This window comes from Balaenoptera musculus, chromosome 3 (genome assembly GCF_009873245.2).
Source record: "Balaenoptera musculus isolate JJ_BM4_2016_0621 chromosome 3, mBalMus1.pri.v3, whole genome shotgun sequence".
NCBI lineage: Eukaryota > Metazoa > Chordata > Mammalia > Artiodactyla > Balaenopteridae > Balaenoptera > Balaenoptera musculus.
Window position 1 is genome coordinate 121,693,298 of NC_045787.1, and position 17,027 is coordinate 121,710,324.

Here is a 17,027-nt window from a genome sequence, read left to right on the forward strand (position 1 = left end):
AAAAAAAAAAAAAAAAGGCGCCGCGGCCCCTTTAAGAGCCACAGCACCTTCTCCAAGATACCATCTTGCACCAGGAGTTCACTTAAGCTCTCTACCTAACTTGCTAAATCCCTCCTCCTTCACTGGGTACGACCGGCGGGCGGGGCGAACGAGCCTTTTCATTGGCTTTGCGCGCACGGCCCCTCTGTCTCCTATTGGTTCCTGCGCCCGCCATTTGAGGCTGTCTCCCGCCCTTCTGTGCCGTCAGGCTACGTTGAGTGAGGGCTCTTGGGTTAGTTCCTGTTAGGCCCCGGCCGGGGGAGTAGGTTGAAGTCTCCTAAGATGCCCGGTGGGCTGGAGCATTGAGAGCTGTGAAGAAGGCGTGAGGAGGCGGCGAGGGGTGACCCGCGGCAGGCCCGAACAGGAGCGGCGGCCGAGCCCGCCTTCCCTGCACCATGCTCATAGAGGATGTGGATGCCCTCAAGTCCTGGCTGGCCAAGTTATTGGAGCCGATGTGAGTGAGGCAGGCTGGGCCGGGGCTGGCGAACGTGGGCGTTGGGGGCCCGCGGGGGTGTGGGGGGAGGGGAAACGGCGTGGGGGAGGGCGGAGCGGAGGGGCCGCGGTCGGGAGGTCCCGGCGATGTCTTCTCTGTAGTACTATCACCATTGTGAGGGTGGGGGGGAGGGAGAGCAAGGGGCGTAGAGGCGGTGTGGCTGGGGGGCCGGGGGGGGGGAGGAGGGCGGGGAGGACTGCGAGGGTTTTTTAAATGTAAATATTGGGGTGCTCAAAGGGGCAGAAGGAAGTGAGGGAATTTAAAACATTGCTCTTTGAGAACTGAGGGAGAAAGCGGGGCTGTCGAGGGATTTTAAAATTTGAATATCGGGATCTTCAAGGGAGTATCAGGATACCAAGGGCTTTACAAATAATATTATTCCGGGACTAAAAGATCTAGAAGCAGAGTATCGAGGACCTTTTGAAAACATGAGAGGAGAAGAGGAGAGTAGGGACATTGAGAGATGTATAGCGATTACTGAGCTCTAAAGGTTCAAGAATATTGAATTAAAATAGGGTAGTTGAAAGGGATTTGTCGGCATCGAAGTGTTTTAGGAATTATCGGGAACCTAATAAGCCTATTGAGGGATGTTATTATTGAGGAGTTGATAGAGCCAGGAGAGCTGATGATTTTTAAATACCATTAGGGGTTGGGAAAATTGAGATTTTTGTAAGTTTGGGGGTTGAAAGGACTACCCTGGTATCTAATATTATTGGAGGACGGGCTGGGAGGGGTATACCGGCAGCTTCTAGGGATTTTTGGATACAGGTATTGGAGTGATAAAAGGGGTAGTAGGAGGAATGAGTTTTGTAAGTCCTGAGAGGGCAACTGAAGATATTGGGGTGTAGGATTATCGGTGCAGGGCTTGTTTTTTAAAAAATATTTTGGGTAGTATTGTGGAAATACTGCTGGGACCCTTGAAAGAAATAGCGGCGGTATCAACCTTTGGTTGGTTTTGTAAGCATTTTCAAGGGGCAAGGTTGTGAAGTTCTTATTTGGGACACTGGGGCACAGGTAGTCTCCGAAACACATCTCCATGAGCAAAGAGGGAAAGCTGGAGGGAGGGTTGGAGAGAGGTGCTATCTAACCCTCTCGGGAAGGAAGGCATGGGAAGGGATCATTTGCTGCCCCCTTGTCATTTCTCCTTCTTACTTATCCTCCTAGTGGAGGGGAGGGCTTTCTGGCTGAAAGAAAAGGGGTAGACGAAGAGAAGGGCAGGCTTTGATTCGTTAGATCAGATCACTTTAGTGGAAAAATTGAGTTTTTGCAGAGATGGAAAGAAAGGGTAGTTGGGGAGGTGTGGAGGTATGGTGAAGTTGGGGCTGTTGGGAGACAGCTACTTCCCTGTTTGTCTATTTCCTTGTCCTCCTGAGAAACCCTGTTAACTAACTTTTGTTGTTCTGCCGTTTTGGTTTCTTGGGTTGGGATGGTAACACCTAGGAAGACTCATCTGTAGTCCTGTGTGTCAGCCTTATGAAGGAAGTAGGATGGGAAAGGGAGACAGCATTAGGAGCATTTTGATGTCTGAAATGATATTTATTTGCTTTCTGAGGACGAGGAGTGTGTGAGTAGAGCACAGGTATGAATAAATGTACACTAAGGGCCTCTGAGTTTTACATTAGTGATGGTTTGATTAAAGTGAAAGGGACTTCTGGACACCCTTGAAAGTTTTATAGAAGAATATGGGCCTCTTGAGTGTTCATCATACTTTCCCTACACACAGTAACAAGCTTGGAGCACAAAGATGGAAATGAAGGTGGGAAATCATGAAGTAGATTTAATGAAATTGACCATATATGGAAGAGGCTAGAAATAGAAAAAGATGTATTAGAATATTCTTTACCTTTGTGTTTTTAGTTTTTTGGTAGAGATCCTTTTGAAAGTATTAAATGTGTACTTTATGTTTTGGGTAGAAGGTGACAAGTTTTAACATTATAGTTAATTGCTATTTTTTTTTAAAGTTCCCTGAAATGTTTTGGTCTGGGTAGTGTTTTTTGGTTTCTTCTTAATGTCAGAATTTAGTTTGGGTGGGAACTTAAACCTCCTAAGGGTGTTTTCACTAGGTTTTTTTTTTTTGACTATTTACACTGATTTTTTTCATAGATATTCTGTAATTTTCATGGGTAAAAATTATCGTTCGAAATGATTATTTCTGTTTAGTTTCCCCATTTGTTTTGAGTTATATGTTCAACTTAAAGCTCACATCATGCATCTTTTAAGAAAAATTTTGTTACTTTTTTAGGGTTAAAAAAGATCTAAAGTCACCGCTTAGACTTTAATAATAAAAATGATTTTCCTAGAACTACAAAATTAAAATACTTATTAACTCATATAAGTAATGATTTTGGATGAAGGTGTTAATAAGAAATAGTAAATGCAAATGCCGAGGTCACGTATATTTTCATTCTTAGTATGTTGTCATGGGAGATTATTTTTTGTTTAGACATCCTAAAATGTAATAAATGATATGCTGAAGTGGGTTGTATTTGTAAATTTACTTTTTGCATATTCCAGATTCAAGAAAATTTTCATAGGAGATTGGCATGTTGCTACAACATAGCATTTCAGAGCAGTTGTTAGGCTTTCATATAATGTAGTTGCAGTGGATGTGTTGGAATCATACTGTAGCTGTGTACATCATTTCCTATTGCACTTTCTTATTTAGCTTAATTTGAAGTTAACTCAATTTAGGGAGTTCCCTGGCGGTCCAGTGGTTAGGATTCTGAGCTTTCACTGCCGTGGACCTGGCTTCAATCCCTGGTCTGGGAACTAAGATCCTGCAAGCCACACGGGTGGCCAAAAAAGAAAAAAAAAGTTAACTAAATTTATAAAAGTTTTTGATTTTTAGGGATTTTTAAGCATGGTCCACCTCGTCATAGTGAAACGAAGGCACGTAACAGGATATTACTAAGCCAGTCCAGTTTGTATGTGATTATTCCCTGTAGACAAATAAGAAATCTCATGCTGTTAGAGCTTATCTGTTTCCTTCCACTCCTTTTGTAGGTGTGGGACATATCTATTACTTTACTAGAGGAAAATGAGAAGGAGGGAGGCTAGAAGAAATGACTCCTTAACTGGCTGTGAGAAACCCAGTACCATTTTTGTTGGCAGTGCAGTAAACGGGAGAGAAACCATCTTAGTCAAGGAGTTTGTCTCTTCCTACCACTGCATGAACAGACTGAACTTACAGATCTTCTTTGGGGTCCTCATCTTTCTTCACTTTCAAAACCTCCTAGGTATCCTAGTTATAGAGACTCTGTAGGGATTATGCTTAAGTAGGACATGTTGTGGTTTCTTTTTATTAGAAATAGCTGCTCATTTTAAGTATTTGGACTCCTTAAAGGTAAGGGTCTAAGTAAACCTCGGGGATAAATCAATCACTAGAGAAATTTCTACAAGTTTAGAAAATGTTCAGGCAAGCATTTTTCAACAACAAACGTGCATTTCTACCAAAAATGCTGTCTTTAATGAGGAATGTTTTATTTATATTACATATATTAAATACATACAAATACATCTAATTTACTGCTGCTTGTTAGGCTTATTGTAAAAATTTGTCTTGTGATGGTCATTTTGTAATGTATAGAAATATTGAATCACTATGTTGTGCACCAGGAACTAACATAAGTGTTGTAGGTCAATTTTACTTCAAAAACAAACTCATACAAAAAGAGATCAGATTTGTGGTTACCAGAGGTGGGGGGTGGCTGGAGGGGAATTGAAGATAGTCAAAAGGCACAAACTTCCAGGTATAAGATGCAGAAGTACTAGGGAAGTGAAACATAACTAATATAATTAATACTGCTGCGTTACATATGAAAGTTGAGAGACCTCACTTCTCATCACAAGGAAAAAATGTGTATTTTTTCTTTTATTTTGTGTCTGTATGAGATGATGGATGTTCACTAAATTTATTGTGGTACTCATTTCATGTATGTAAATCAAATCATTAATGCTGTACACTTCAGATGTATATAGTTCTGTATGTCAATTGTATCTTAATAAAACTGGAAGAAAAAAAGCTATGAATAACAAAAATTTGTCCTGATAATATGTTTTAAAAAGAGTGATGGGGTTTGTAATACTTTTTGGACAGTTGTATCCATCTATTTATCTATCATCTATCTATTTTAGTAGAGCATCATTATGTGACTTAGGGCATTTAGCTTCTAGTTCTATATGTGATTCACTGTTTGACTTTGGAGAGATTGTCTAACCTTCCTGTATTAAACAGAGTTAATTACTTTAGCCTTTTACCTACCTCACAAATATGATATGAGTATTATGATGCAGACTATAAAAAGTGCTTTGTGTACCTCAGAATCATTAAATATAAATGAAATTTTATGGTTTTTGAAATGTGAAAATATGTTGAACTCTTTTTGCAAAAAGATTTTACTTACTAATGTTAAGCGCTGCTGCCTCTTACAAAGTAATCAGTCTAGTGCATGACAGGATTAGATTCTCCTTACAGGCCCTATAGGTAGGGACAAGAATTGCTAGTGAAAGGACTTGGTGTGCAGTTTCTGTGAGTTCAGGTCTTTGTACCTGACTGTGTTTCATTTGACTGTGTTTCATTTCTGAGTGTGATGGAAAAGGCAGCAGTAAGGTTCATTGAGGTCATTTTATGACTCGGTGGTCAGCGGGTGTATACTTGGGTTGAACTCTAAAGTTTACATGCTGCTTATAGGTTTGCAGTCCTTATCAAGTTAGCTCTGACTAGTAATCTCTGCAGTTGCTCAAATGGGAAGAAAAATCACCATGTAGCAGCTGTTGGATCACATCTCCCTGATAAATAAACTACAAGGGTAAAATGAGTATTTTGTAAATATGTTCTTAAGATCAAAAAGTAGTGATAATTTTCTGAAATGTATGTAGTGGCTTTATAGAATTGGTGTGCCTGTAAAGTCCTGTGGGACTTGTTTAAGGAGACCGTTCACTATTTCATAGAAAGAGACTTATTTTGACCGGAAGACTTCTTGGCAAGTTATAGTATACTAACTTAGGAAGGTATTTGTTCTTATGTCCTTTGGTCCGCCTCCTAAATATTTCTGACTTCATTCTCCCTGGCCCAATTGTTGTAGGCTAGAAGCCATATATTGCTTTTATAGCCTTATGTTTCCTACCACTGTCTTGTCTCATCCTCTCACAGTGTTGTTACTTCATTATTAATCTCTTTTTTTAAACCATTTGATATTTTGTACTATAATTATTTGTTTTCATTTCCATCTCTTAGCCTTGTGACTGCAGGGCAAGGTCTGTCTTGCTCAAAGTAATTCCATTACCCAGCAAGATGCTTGGCATTTTGTTAAGACTCAGTAAATGTTTAAATGAATCAATGTCCTCATATGTATATTTAGGTTGGTCACAATTAGAAAAGTAAAATTTTGTTTTAGTAGTCTAATTTTCTGGGTGTGCTTAGCTGGGGGCTACTGCACTAGGAGCCATAGTCCAAGTATCACAATGCGATACAACTGAGAGTCATATATTTTCCCCTCCAGATAAATCTAGGGATATTTTCTTCTACATCATATTCATTTATGAAAGCCCCTAATTAATGAAGGGGAATATGAAAGCTTTCATTTGAAAAGAAGTAGAAGTACCAATATTTGTGTTTCTTAATATGAGTTAACAGGTTCTTAGAAATTAATAGTTATTTATTCACTTATACTCTGATAAAATCAACTCAGATTTTACTTATTTTTCCAGTACTTTCTTATCAAAGGAATATTCTGAACATCGATCTCAGTGTCAGACTTCCTGTTTTTTTACTTTTTTATAAGTAGAAATAAAAGCATTATTGCATTACAGAAAATGTAGAAGGGACAGAAGAGGATAAAATTATTTGTATATATTTATTTCTAGTTTCTCTTCTGTGTATGAACTTTCATGTAGCTGTTATTAGACTCAAATGTAAAATTTTTTTTTAAATTTTTTTATTTTTGGCTGCATCGGGTCTTTGCTGTGGCACGTGGGCTCTTCGTTGCGGCGCGTGGGCTTGTCTCTAGTTGTGCGTGGGCTCCAGGGCACATGGGCTCTCTAGTTGAGATGCACGAGCTCAGTAGTTGTGGTGCGCGGGCTTAGTTGCCCTGCAGCATGTGGGATCTTAGTTCCCTGACCAGGGATTGAACTCGCATCCCCTGCATTGGGAGGCGGATTCTTTACCACTGGACCACCAGGGAAGTCCCTCAAATGTAAAATTTTTTATCTTGATTTCTCCAGTTGATGTTAGCATTTTAATATTTGTGTATTGTTTCTATAATAATCACTTTGGATGCCTAATGTTTCATAAACATTCAACAATAAGAGTGACTTTCCTTTTTCTGTTAAAAATAATGCTGTTTTTATATAATACATGTATATGTATTTAGTGTCTCTTAGGTACCCATAATATTTTCTACGTTTGGCTTTATTTCCTGAGGTTTGTTTCCCATAAGTACAACTACTAGTCAAAGAGTATGGACATTTTTTTTAATTAATTAATTTATTTCTTTATTTTTGGCCGCGTTGGGTCTTCGTTGCTGCGCGCGGGCTTTCTCTGATTGCGGCGAGCGGGCACTTCTCTTGTTGTGGAGCACAGGCTCTAGGCATGCAGGCTTCAGTAGTTGTGGCACGCGGGCTTAGTTGCTCTGCGGCATGTGGCATCTTCCCAGACCAGAGCTCGAACCCGTGTCCCCTGCATTGGCAGGCGGATTCTTAACCACTGCACCACCAGGGAAGTCCTGAGTATGACCTTTTTTTTTTAATTAATTAATTTATTTTTGGCTGTGTTGGGTCTTCGTTTCTGTGCGAGGGCTTTCTCTAGTTGTGGCAAGCGGGGGCCACTCTTCATCGCGGTGTGCGGGCCTCTCACTATCGCGGCCTCTCTTGTTGCAGAGCACAGGCTCAGTAATTGTGGCTCACGGGCCCAGTTGCTCCGCGGCATGTGGGATCTTCCCAGACCAGGGCTCGAACCCGTGCCCCCTGCATTGGCAGGCAGATTCTTAACCACTGCGCCACCAGGGAAGCCCCGTGAGTATGAACATTTTTAATGGCTGTTGATGCACATTAGGATCAGGAGGGTTTTTTCCTGTGGCCCAGTGGTGTAGTCATTAGTTGTCTCACCTCTGAAACAAAAATCACACTGAGGTAGAACTTAAAACAGCCCACATTCAGAAACATGTAGGTTTTTCTGAAAATGGATGAGGTTTAGGTAGCCTTGGCTTTTTCCTAAAGTAGTTAGTGGTGTTTCTTGGCTTGGGACTTAAAGTAAGGGAGAACCTTTACTCTTTGTTCTTGGGATTGGGTATATGTCTAAATCTGTAAAGCTGAGGTGCCAGCTCAGTAGATGTGTCAGTACCTGCAATGGAGATTTCATTTAGAAGGAAAAAGACAAATTTGAGGTTTTTACAGATAAGACATTTTTAGGACTATTTCTGTTCACTTCCCCTGATAAAAATTAATTCTAGTCAATTTTTATTTTTTTAATTAAAAGATAGATAATTGAAACGTTCTTAGGACATTATTATGCAAGATGTGAATTTTAAGGAATCCTCATTTGTAACTTCCATTAAACTTTAGGAAATTTCTTTTGTTGGTTCTTTATTTTAACTGAAAGGTGATTATTGGTTGAGACTTACAGTACATTAATTTGTTGTGCAGATAAACATTTGAAAAATGTATATGCTGTGATAGATTTTACTTGCATGGAATTGCAGCTGAGTTTTAGTTCCACAGGTAAGCTGTCTGCCTGATCTTGAATGGATCACATGATTTGTCTTTACATATTTACAGATTTAGGTATCTATAAAATGAATAATAATTGATTGATTATGCTGTTAAGGTCTTTTAAAGACTATAGTAGAATAGTAATTTTAGGTGGATATTATTACCTTTTCTAATCTCTTTGTTATAATGGAAGCCCCTTTTTGTCTAGAAACGTGTGTATTTAACATAGCCATGGCTCCAGAAGTTTAAAATCTCTTTCTTTCCAAAATGTACTTGTCCCTATAGTTAAACAGAAATGAATTTCCATAAGCTTTGGTTACAAATGAAGAGCTAAAAGGTTTTAAATACTCTTCTTGGGTACTGCTTTTTGTGTAAGAGAAGTAGGAAGTGGCCCTGCATTTGTTTTGTAATCTATCAAGGATCTTAATCATGCTCAGATTTTTGTGACACACTTCTGGAAGTCTTGTTGGGCTACTATTAGTATTGGTACCATAGCTGCTACAGTATTGTAATTGTCAGTTTTTAAAGATTATATGGTAAGTGGTGATGAAAGAATAAATAAGAGCAATCATAAAGGTACAGAAAATTACAGCAAAAAACTCCCTAATGTATTTAAGTTTCAACATGACTCATTATTTCAGACTGGCAATTTCCTTCACGGTGCACTTTATGGATACATATTAGGAGCTGTTAAATTTAAATGGTCCCATTCCTTTGTCTGTAAACATGCTTTTGTATTTGGTGCAGAATTCTAACTATCAGTTATTAATAGTCAGTTCTTCACTCACATTAAACAAATATTTAGAATCTGTGATCACTCTTTTTTCCTGGTGTCTAGTCTTTTTCTACTCTTTTACCTTCTTGTAACTATTCATCTTGAGGTTTTTTTTTTTTTTTGGCTACGCGCAGGCCTTCTCTAGTTGTGGTGCACGGGCTTCCCATTGTGGTGGCTTCTCTTGGTACAGAGTACGGGCTCTAGGGCACACGGGCTCTAGAGCGCAGACTCAGTAGTTGTGGTGCACAGGCTTAGTTGCTCTGTGGCATGTGGGATCTTACTGGACCAGGGATCGAACCCGTGTCCCCTGCATTGGCAGGCAGATTCTTAACCACGCGCCACCAGGGAAGTCCCATCTTGAGTTTTTTTGGTTTTTTAAAAAATTTTATCTATTTATTTTTGGCTGTGTTCGGTCTTTGTTGCTGCCCATGGGCTTTCGCTAGTTGTCGTGAGCGGGGGCCACCCTTCGCCGTGGTGCACGGGCCTCTCATTGTGGCGTCTCTTGTTTCAGAGCACGCCAGGCGTGCGGGCTCAGCAGTTGTGGCTTGCAGGCTCTAGAGCTCAGGCTCAGTAGTTGTGGTGCACAGGCTCATTTGCTCCGCAGCATGTGGGATCCTCCCGGATCAGGGCTCGAACCCGTGTCCCCTTCATTGGCAGGCGGACACGTAATGACTCCGCCACCAGGGAAGTCCCCCATCTTGAGTTTTAACACTATCACATCAAGAAGTATTTCATCAGAAGCAACCTAACTCTGCATTTGTTTTTCAGAGTCTGAATACTGAATATATGTATAAGATAATCTGGGTGTGTTTAACTCACCTCATTTATCCAGTAATCTGAGTTTTGCCTGTTTCTCACTAGATACTTCATATCCTTACCCAGTGTTATACCTGTTAGGTCGTGAGACTCCTTGAAGGTCCCTGTAACATCGGGGAAAATAACATTGCTTCTTTTCTTCCATTCTTACTTATTTTAAAAAATCCTTTCTCTCTGTGTTTAGAATATCTTCCTTATCCAGGATCTGAACTTTCTAAGTAAAGGTAGAGATGTAATTTCTTTTTTCCTCTCCTCCATTTGAATGTTGATTAGAACTATACTGATCAAACGTCTTACTGTTCTCAGGAATGAAATGAAGTCTATCTACACATCTCTATTTTAAGCTGTTTATGGAAGTGCCAAGGTGGGCATGGCATGGGTAACATTTTTTGAAGGTGGAAATGCTATATATCCATTTTAGAATTTAGCAGTTGGATTTACTAAGGTAATCTGTTCATAATTCTACAAAATGTAATAGTTTTTACTTTAAAATTCCAACTTTCTTTTAATTAATATGTAGCTCATCATCTGTATACTTATACTCCTAGTGCACTTTGACCTTTGCCCATCATTTTTTTTTTATAGTTTTGAGTTTTGTAAAATTGACAAAATTACAATTTGCTCTCTTAGAATTTGGTGCATAAATGAGCATGGATATTTAAAGAACCAGCCTTGCCTGAAACAGTGTTAATATTGACAATGAAAAAAGTCTATTTTATTAGAATTATTAATTTTAAAAGTATACATTACACTAGAAAGGAAGTAAGGGTGCTGGTGCTTGTTTTTTATTTACTAATCTCATAAAGTTATTGGAAATGTGATTGATACCTTGAACTGAAACTTTTTTTTTTTTAATTCTTGACTTTTTATTTATTTATTTATTTATTTATTTATTTATTTATGGCCGTGTTGGGCCTTCGTTTCCGTGCGAGGGCTTTCTCCAGTTGCGGCAAGCGGGGGCCACTCTTCATCGCGGTGCGGGGGCCTCCCACTATCGCGGCCTCTCCCGTTGCAGAGCACAGGCTCCAGACGCGCAGGCTCGGCAATTGTGGCTCACGGGCTTAGTTGCTCCGCGGCACGTGGGATCCTCCCAGACCAGGGCTCGAACCCGCGTCCCCTGCATTGGCAGGCCGACTCTCAACCACTGCGCCACCAGGGAAGCCCGAACTGAAACTTTTTAACTTTCTGATTGATGGTAGAGGCCCACGGATTATAGAATAAGATTAGTTAGATTTGAATAGTGTATTATAGGGATATGATCACTTTGCTTGCATAATGATTTTATTTACTGTCATTCTGAATTTTTTCATTTTACCTTCACAACAGTGCTGTGAAGGCACAAAGGATATGTTACTTAAATGTACATTTATGGGGAAAATAGAATATAAATATATAAGTGTGTATATAAATATTTTTTATAACATGGAAACTTTCTATTTCATGTAATATATATAAAATGTTAAGTCTGGCAGATTGCTACTCAAGGATCATGTACCGCCCTGGCATAGGAGATAATTTTGAATGTCAAAGTCAGGTTACTACTGACTAGAAAAAAAAAAAGTGACGTAGACGAAGGTTATCTCTGCTGCCCTTTCACCACTTCTCTTGTCCTTTCTGTTCTCCCAGATCTTTTCTTTCTTGCTTATAGCTGCTGAAGTGTTTGCCAATAAAATTTAAGGTGACATCCTTCTTGTGTTCTCACTTTTTATCTTGAAAAGATCCTTAAGATACTCACTGAGAAGATTAGTAGTGGAAATTGATTGCCGTTTTTAGATGTTGGTGCTTGGGGTTATAGGGAATGGGGAAAGCTGTCGCATCACACTTTCCTTGCTTCTTCCTCATTGATCATGTGGAACAAATAGTTCCTGAGGATACTCATAGTGCTTCTACAGGCTGGGAGTCAAGCTGCAACTTAAGGGTCCATTGCCACTCTTTCCCTATTACCGCTGAGAGCAAATAAATGTAGATTTGGTCCAAAATTCTGAGTGTGATTAGAACATTGAAAATAGGAGACAAATTATTTTATAAGAATAAGCAGAAAAAGAAAAACTTACTTGTACTATATATATGCTGTTTGTTAAAATAGTCGCCTTTGTTTGCAGTCACTTTTTAAAATAAAGTTTTTGACTTAAAGCTTTCTAAAATAGGGGTGACTTCATTAATGACATCAGTGTTTGAAAAAAAATGTTTAAAAATTTTTGTTTTCTCTTTGTTTAACTAGATGTGATGCTGACCCGTCAGCCTTAGCCAACTATGTTGTAGCACTGGTCAAGAAGGACAAACCTGAGAAAGAATTGAAAGCCTTTTGTGCCGATCAACTTGACGTATTTTTACAAAAAGGTAATTATTATAGGCCTTCAACCAAGTATATTTAAGTAAAGATTTTAAATTTAAAACTTCCCGATAAAATCTTGAAGATAAAGCTTGAAAGGAAGGAAATTGGTCAGGGTCCTTTAAATACTTGAATATACCTATTCATGCTTAATTATTTATTGTGTATTTTGGCAAAACTTTTTTTCCCTTTCCTTCTCTGCTTCTCTCCTATATTGAGGCAGTGGTAACTCAGATGCTTTTTAGGTGAATGAATCCTTTGCAGCTTGTGGTAGAGCCTGGTTGATGGTTGAGGGGTAGCAATTTAAGGATAATGAAGTTGCTTATTCTTACTGTTTATTAGGACAATGAAGGTATCTGTTTTTCTTCTTCTTGGCTGGGGCTTCTTGATATGCAAGAAGAAATGGGCATGATCCTCTTCTCTTTGTGTCTTTAACTTCATCATCTTATCAAAGTCTTGTCCGTAGTCTGCGGAGCTTACTAGGGGCCTCCCTGCTGCTTCTCTGACCTCATCTCCTACCATTCCCCCTCACTTTTTCTATTCTAGCCATATTGACCACCTTGCTGTTTTTTCAGCATGGCAGACATGTTCCCAGCTCAGGGCTTTTGAACACTGTTTACCCTTGCTTGAAACATGGCTTCTTATGGTTTCTGGTCTCTTCTCAAATGTCATCTTCTCGAGTGGTTTCCCCTGAGCATCCTGTATACAATATAGTATACCCCATGCCCCTAATCGCTCTCTCCTCTTCCCAGCCTTGCTTTATTTATTTATTTTTTCATGGCACTTGTTACTCCCTGTCATGTTATATGTTTATTTGCCTGTTTATCTGTGTGTATCTCTTTCCCCACCTCCCCTTTGTCTTTCCATTTGTTGAGATTGGTGACTCAGAACCTACAGGCTTGGCATGTAGAAGATACTCATTAAATATTGTTGACTGGACAAACAGGAATGTGGATAATTCATACTCACTAGTTGATCTAGCTGTTGGTAATGAGACGATACCCTTTAACTCAAATATTTACTGAGAAAGAAAAGATAGTAAATATGGCTTCTCAATCTAAAACACAGGATTACATATTTTTGGGGGCATTTTTAAGGCTCTTTATACATAATAAATCTAATACAGGATTCTTCCAGTACCGATGAGTATTTTCTTTTCTAAATGTATTAATTTATATTACTTAGTTTTAATTAAAGATAGTCACGATATATGTCTTTTAAATTACAAAAGTAGTACCTGTTTTAAAAAATGCTTTAGAAATACAGAAGCATTTGAAGAAGGTCTTCTGATCATGAGGGCTTTTGAATGGTCTGATTAATTTGTCTTAAAGTTATGTGTAACAAGAGCTCACAATTTTATAATCATGGGAAATGCTTACTGCACAAATTAATAGCATAAAAAAGTTTATGAAAAGATGCTTTTCTGAAGAAAAATTAATTTGACATTTTAGAAATAGCTATTTATGTAAAATGTGTAATAGTTGCAGTGTAAGCAGAGTCTGTGTTGTACTTCTAATATGCTCTTTAGCTGTTCCTGAGGGGTAGGACCAATGAAAGTGATTTAACTTTGGTTTGAATAACATAATATAAATATTTTGACATTTAATTTGTAATAAATTCATCTGTTTCTCCCCATTTAATTAGTCTGAAGAGTTACAAAATAGAGCAGCCCTTAAGTAAAACACAAAATGATATTTTCCTATCAATTCTCATGTCAAAGTTTATTTTTCAACTGAGTTAAAAATATTTTTAATTAAATTTTTGCGTAGGCAGTACATTTAATCTAACAATATAAAGGTATGCCATGAAAAGTCTCTCTCACCTCATCTGCTCCCTTCCTACCTCCAGTGCACAACTTTGTCATTTTTGTGTCCTTTCAGGGTTTTTTTAAATGCAAATATAAATAGATAAAATATTTAATCTTATATCTTTGAGAGTTGATATTATCAGTACGCATTCTCTTTATAGCCACTCTGTGTTCTGTTCAGTTGTCATATAATTTATTAAATAGTCTCTTATTCATGGACATCTGGGTTGTATCCAATCTTTTACGTACTCAAACAAGCAATCTTGCATATAAATCATTCTGTACATGTGCAAGTATGTTCAAAGGGTTTAAAACCCAGAAGAGGGGTTCTCCCCCATAAGGGTTAGGCTCATTTTTAGTTCCACCAGCAGTGTATGAGATGTCCCACTTTCCTCAGCTTTGCCAATAGTGTTGTCAAACTTCTGGTGTTTGTTTGTGTAACACTTACATATTATTTCTTCTCCTAGAGACTTCAGGTTTTGTGGATAAACTATTTGAAAGTCTCTATACTAAGAACTACCTTCCACCTTTGGAACCAGTTAAGCCTGAGCCAAAACCACCAGTCCAAGAAAAAGAAGAAGTTAAAGAAGAGGTAATGCAGAGTTTTCTTTTGCTTGTGGGCGCTTCTTAGATCTTATTACTAGTATCATTCTTAGCTGGTAGTTGGCCTCTTTAGAACTCTCTTGATGGAAGTTTCTGGGTTTTGGGCATGGTGCAGATTCTTTATCAGGGCTTCTTAGTTCCTTGGACTTGAGGAGTTGGAAGAATTTCAGGTAGCTTGTTTAGTGTTACAAGAAATATTTTAGTAATATTGAGGAGTTCAGGGAAATCTTTTCCAGTGACTTTTAGAAAAAGAAAACTTGGTTAAAAATAGGCTTGACTACCTCAATGAGAAGCACTGCAACGAAGAGTAGCCCCCGCTCACTGCAAGTAGAGAAAGCCTGCGCAGCAACAAAGACCCAATGCAGCCAAAAAAAATAATAAAATTTAAAAAAAAAAATAGGCTTGACTGAAAGTAAAGTATTAGTGAAACCTCAAGAGAAATCATTACATCATTTTCATGTGAAGAGAAACCATTTCTTCTTTTTTAACCATATAGTTTTTTTTACTTAATGGAATTATAAACATCACTTTCAACATAGGAAAGAAAAGGAAAATAAATGTTTTCACAGTGTTGAAGTATAAAAACATGATTTAGATGGTAGTCTAATTGTTTGAACCAAGGAGGAAATTTTACAGAGTTCATTTGTAATTCTTTTTATATATATATATCATAGTATTTAGTATTACATGATGAGAATATGGGCTCCAAAATTAGGCTGTATGAATTAAAATAGTAGCTTTAAAATAAGTTATTCTTTGTTTCATTTTCACGTCAGCAAAATGATGATCATAGTAGTACTTATCTCATTGAGGATTAAATGAGATTTATACACCACCCCCCACCCCACACCCTAGTCCAGTGCCTGGCACATAAATGTTGGTTATTATATAGAAGTACTTCCCAACTTTTGTTTTTATTATAATTATTTAATAAACTTTTTATTTGGGAATAATTTTAAACTTACAGAAAAATTACAAGAATAGTACCCAAAACACCTGTTTGTCATCTACCTGGATTCATCTATTGAAGATTTGCCCTGTTTGCTCTCTTTATATATCCTCACCCAGAACTATTTTTTTCTGAATCATTTGGGGGTAAGTCAGATACATCATGACCCTTGATCCCCAAATACTCTGTGTATTTCATAAGAATAAGGATATTCTCTTAGATAGCTTTAGTACCGTTATCAGTTTCAGTAACTTTAACATCGATAAAACACTTTTTAAAAAATATTTATTTATTTATTTATTTATCTGGCTGCACTGGGTCTTAGTTGCGGCATGCAGGATCTTCATTGTGGCTTGTGGGATCTTTTGGTTGTGGCATGTGAACTCTTAGTTGTGCTATCCAGGATCTAGTTCCCTGACCAGGGATTGAACCCAGGCCCCCTGCATTGGGAGCATGGAGTCTTATCCACTGCGCCACCAGGGAAGTCCCCTAACATCGATAAAACACTTTAATCTACTGTCTGTTTTCCAGTTTTGTCAGTCGACCTGACAGTGTCCTTTTTTTATAGCATGTTTTTTTTTCTCTCCGGTACAGGATTCATTCTGAAGATCACATGTTGCATTTAGTTGTCATTTCTGATATATTTTTATCCTCCTTTTTTTCTTTTTGTGGCTACACCATGCAACATGCAGGATCTTAGTTTCCCTGACCAGGGATCGGACCCATGCCCCCTGCAGTGGAAGCGCAGAGGCTTACCCACTGGACCACCAGGGAAGTCTCTTTGTTACAGTTTTAAATGCTAGCTTGATTGAACTGATCCAACATTAAAAGAAAACAAAATGTAGCTATACTTAATTAAGATCACTTGAGATTACTGTCACTTTTTTGTTTTTGGCTCATGCTCTCTAGTTGTCTCATAAAGTCTTTTTAAAATAGAAGGGGCATGCAGCTAGAGATTACCATACCAAGTGAAGTAAGTCAGAGAGAGAGGCAAGTACCATATGATATCACTTATATGTGGAATCTTAAATAAGGCACAAATGAACCTGTCTATGAAACAGCAACAGCATCATGGACATGAGAACAGACTGGTGCTTGCAAAGGGGGAGGGGGCTGGGGGGGGTGGATTGGGAGGTTGGGGGTAGCAGATGTAAGCTTTTATATATAGAATGGATAAACAACAAGGCCCTACCGTATAGCACAGGGAATTATACTCAATATCCTATTATAAACCATAATGGAAAAGAATATTAAAAAAAAAATGTATATATATATGTGTATAACTGAGTCACTTTGCTATACAGCAGTAATTAACACATTATAAATCAACTATACATCAATTAAAAAAAAAAAAAGAAGGGGCTCCCAGTATGTTTCTTCAAGTAATGGAAATAGGAAGAAACTTTACTTCCATACTTGATAGTGTGTAATTTTTGGTTTAAGGTATAGGTTAGGGAATTCCTGGCTCTCCAATGGTTAGGACTCCACGCTTTCACTGCCAAGGGT

The 17,027-nt window shown here is 38.2% G+C and overlaps 1 protein-coding gene across 8 annotated transcripts in view; it reads left to right on the forward strand.

Moving 5' to 3' along the window:
* The first annotated feature begins 242 nt into the window (after positions 1 to 242).
* Positions 243 to 17,027, forward strand: part of RBM27 (RNA binding motif protein 27) — a 67,366-nt gene continuing 50,581 nt past the window's right edge. For 5 of the 8 annotated variants that reach the window (XM_036847603.1, XM_036847604.1, XM_036847606.1 and 2 more), the window contains exons 1-3: positions 248 to 493; positions 12,052 to 12,170; positions 14,437 to 14,561. In XM_036847603.1, the coding sequence (XP_036703498.1) occupies positions 435 to 493; positions 12,052 to 12,170; positions 14,437 to 14,561 (303 nt within the window). In that variant the 5' untranslated portion in view covers positions 248 to 434. Of the gene's footprint in view, positions 494 to 12,051; positions 12,171 to 14,436; positions 14,562 to 17,027 lie in introns of all 8 variants that reach the window. The other 3 variants (XM_036847602.1, XM_036847608.1, XM_036847605.1) reach the window with 2 other exon arrangements.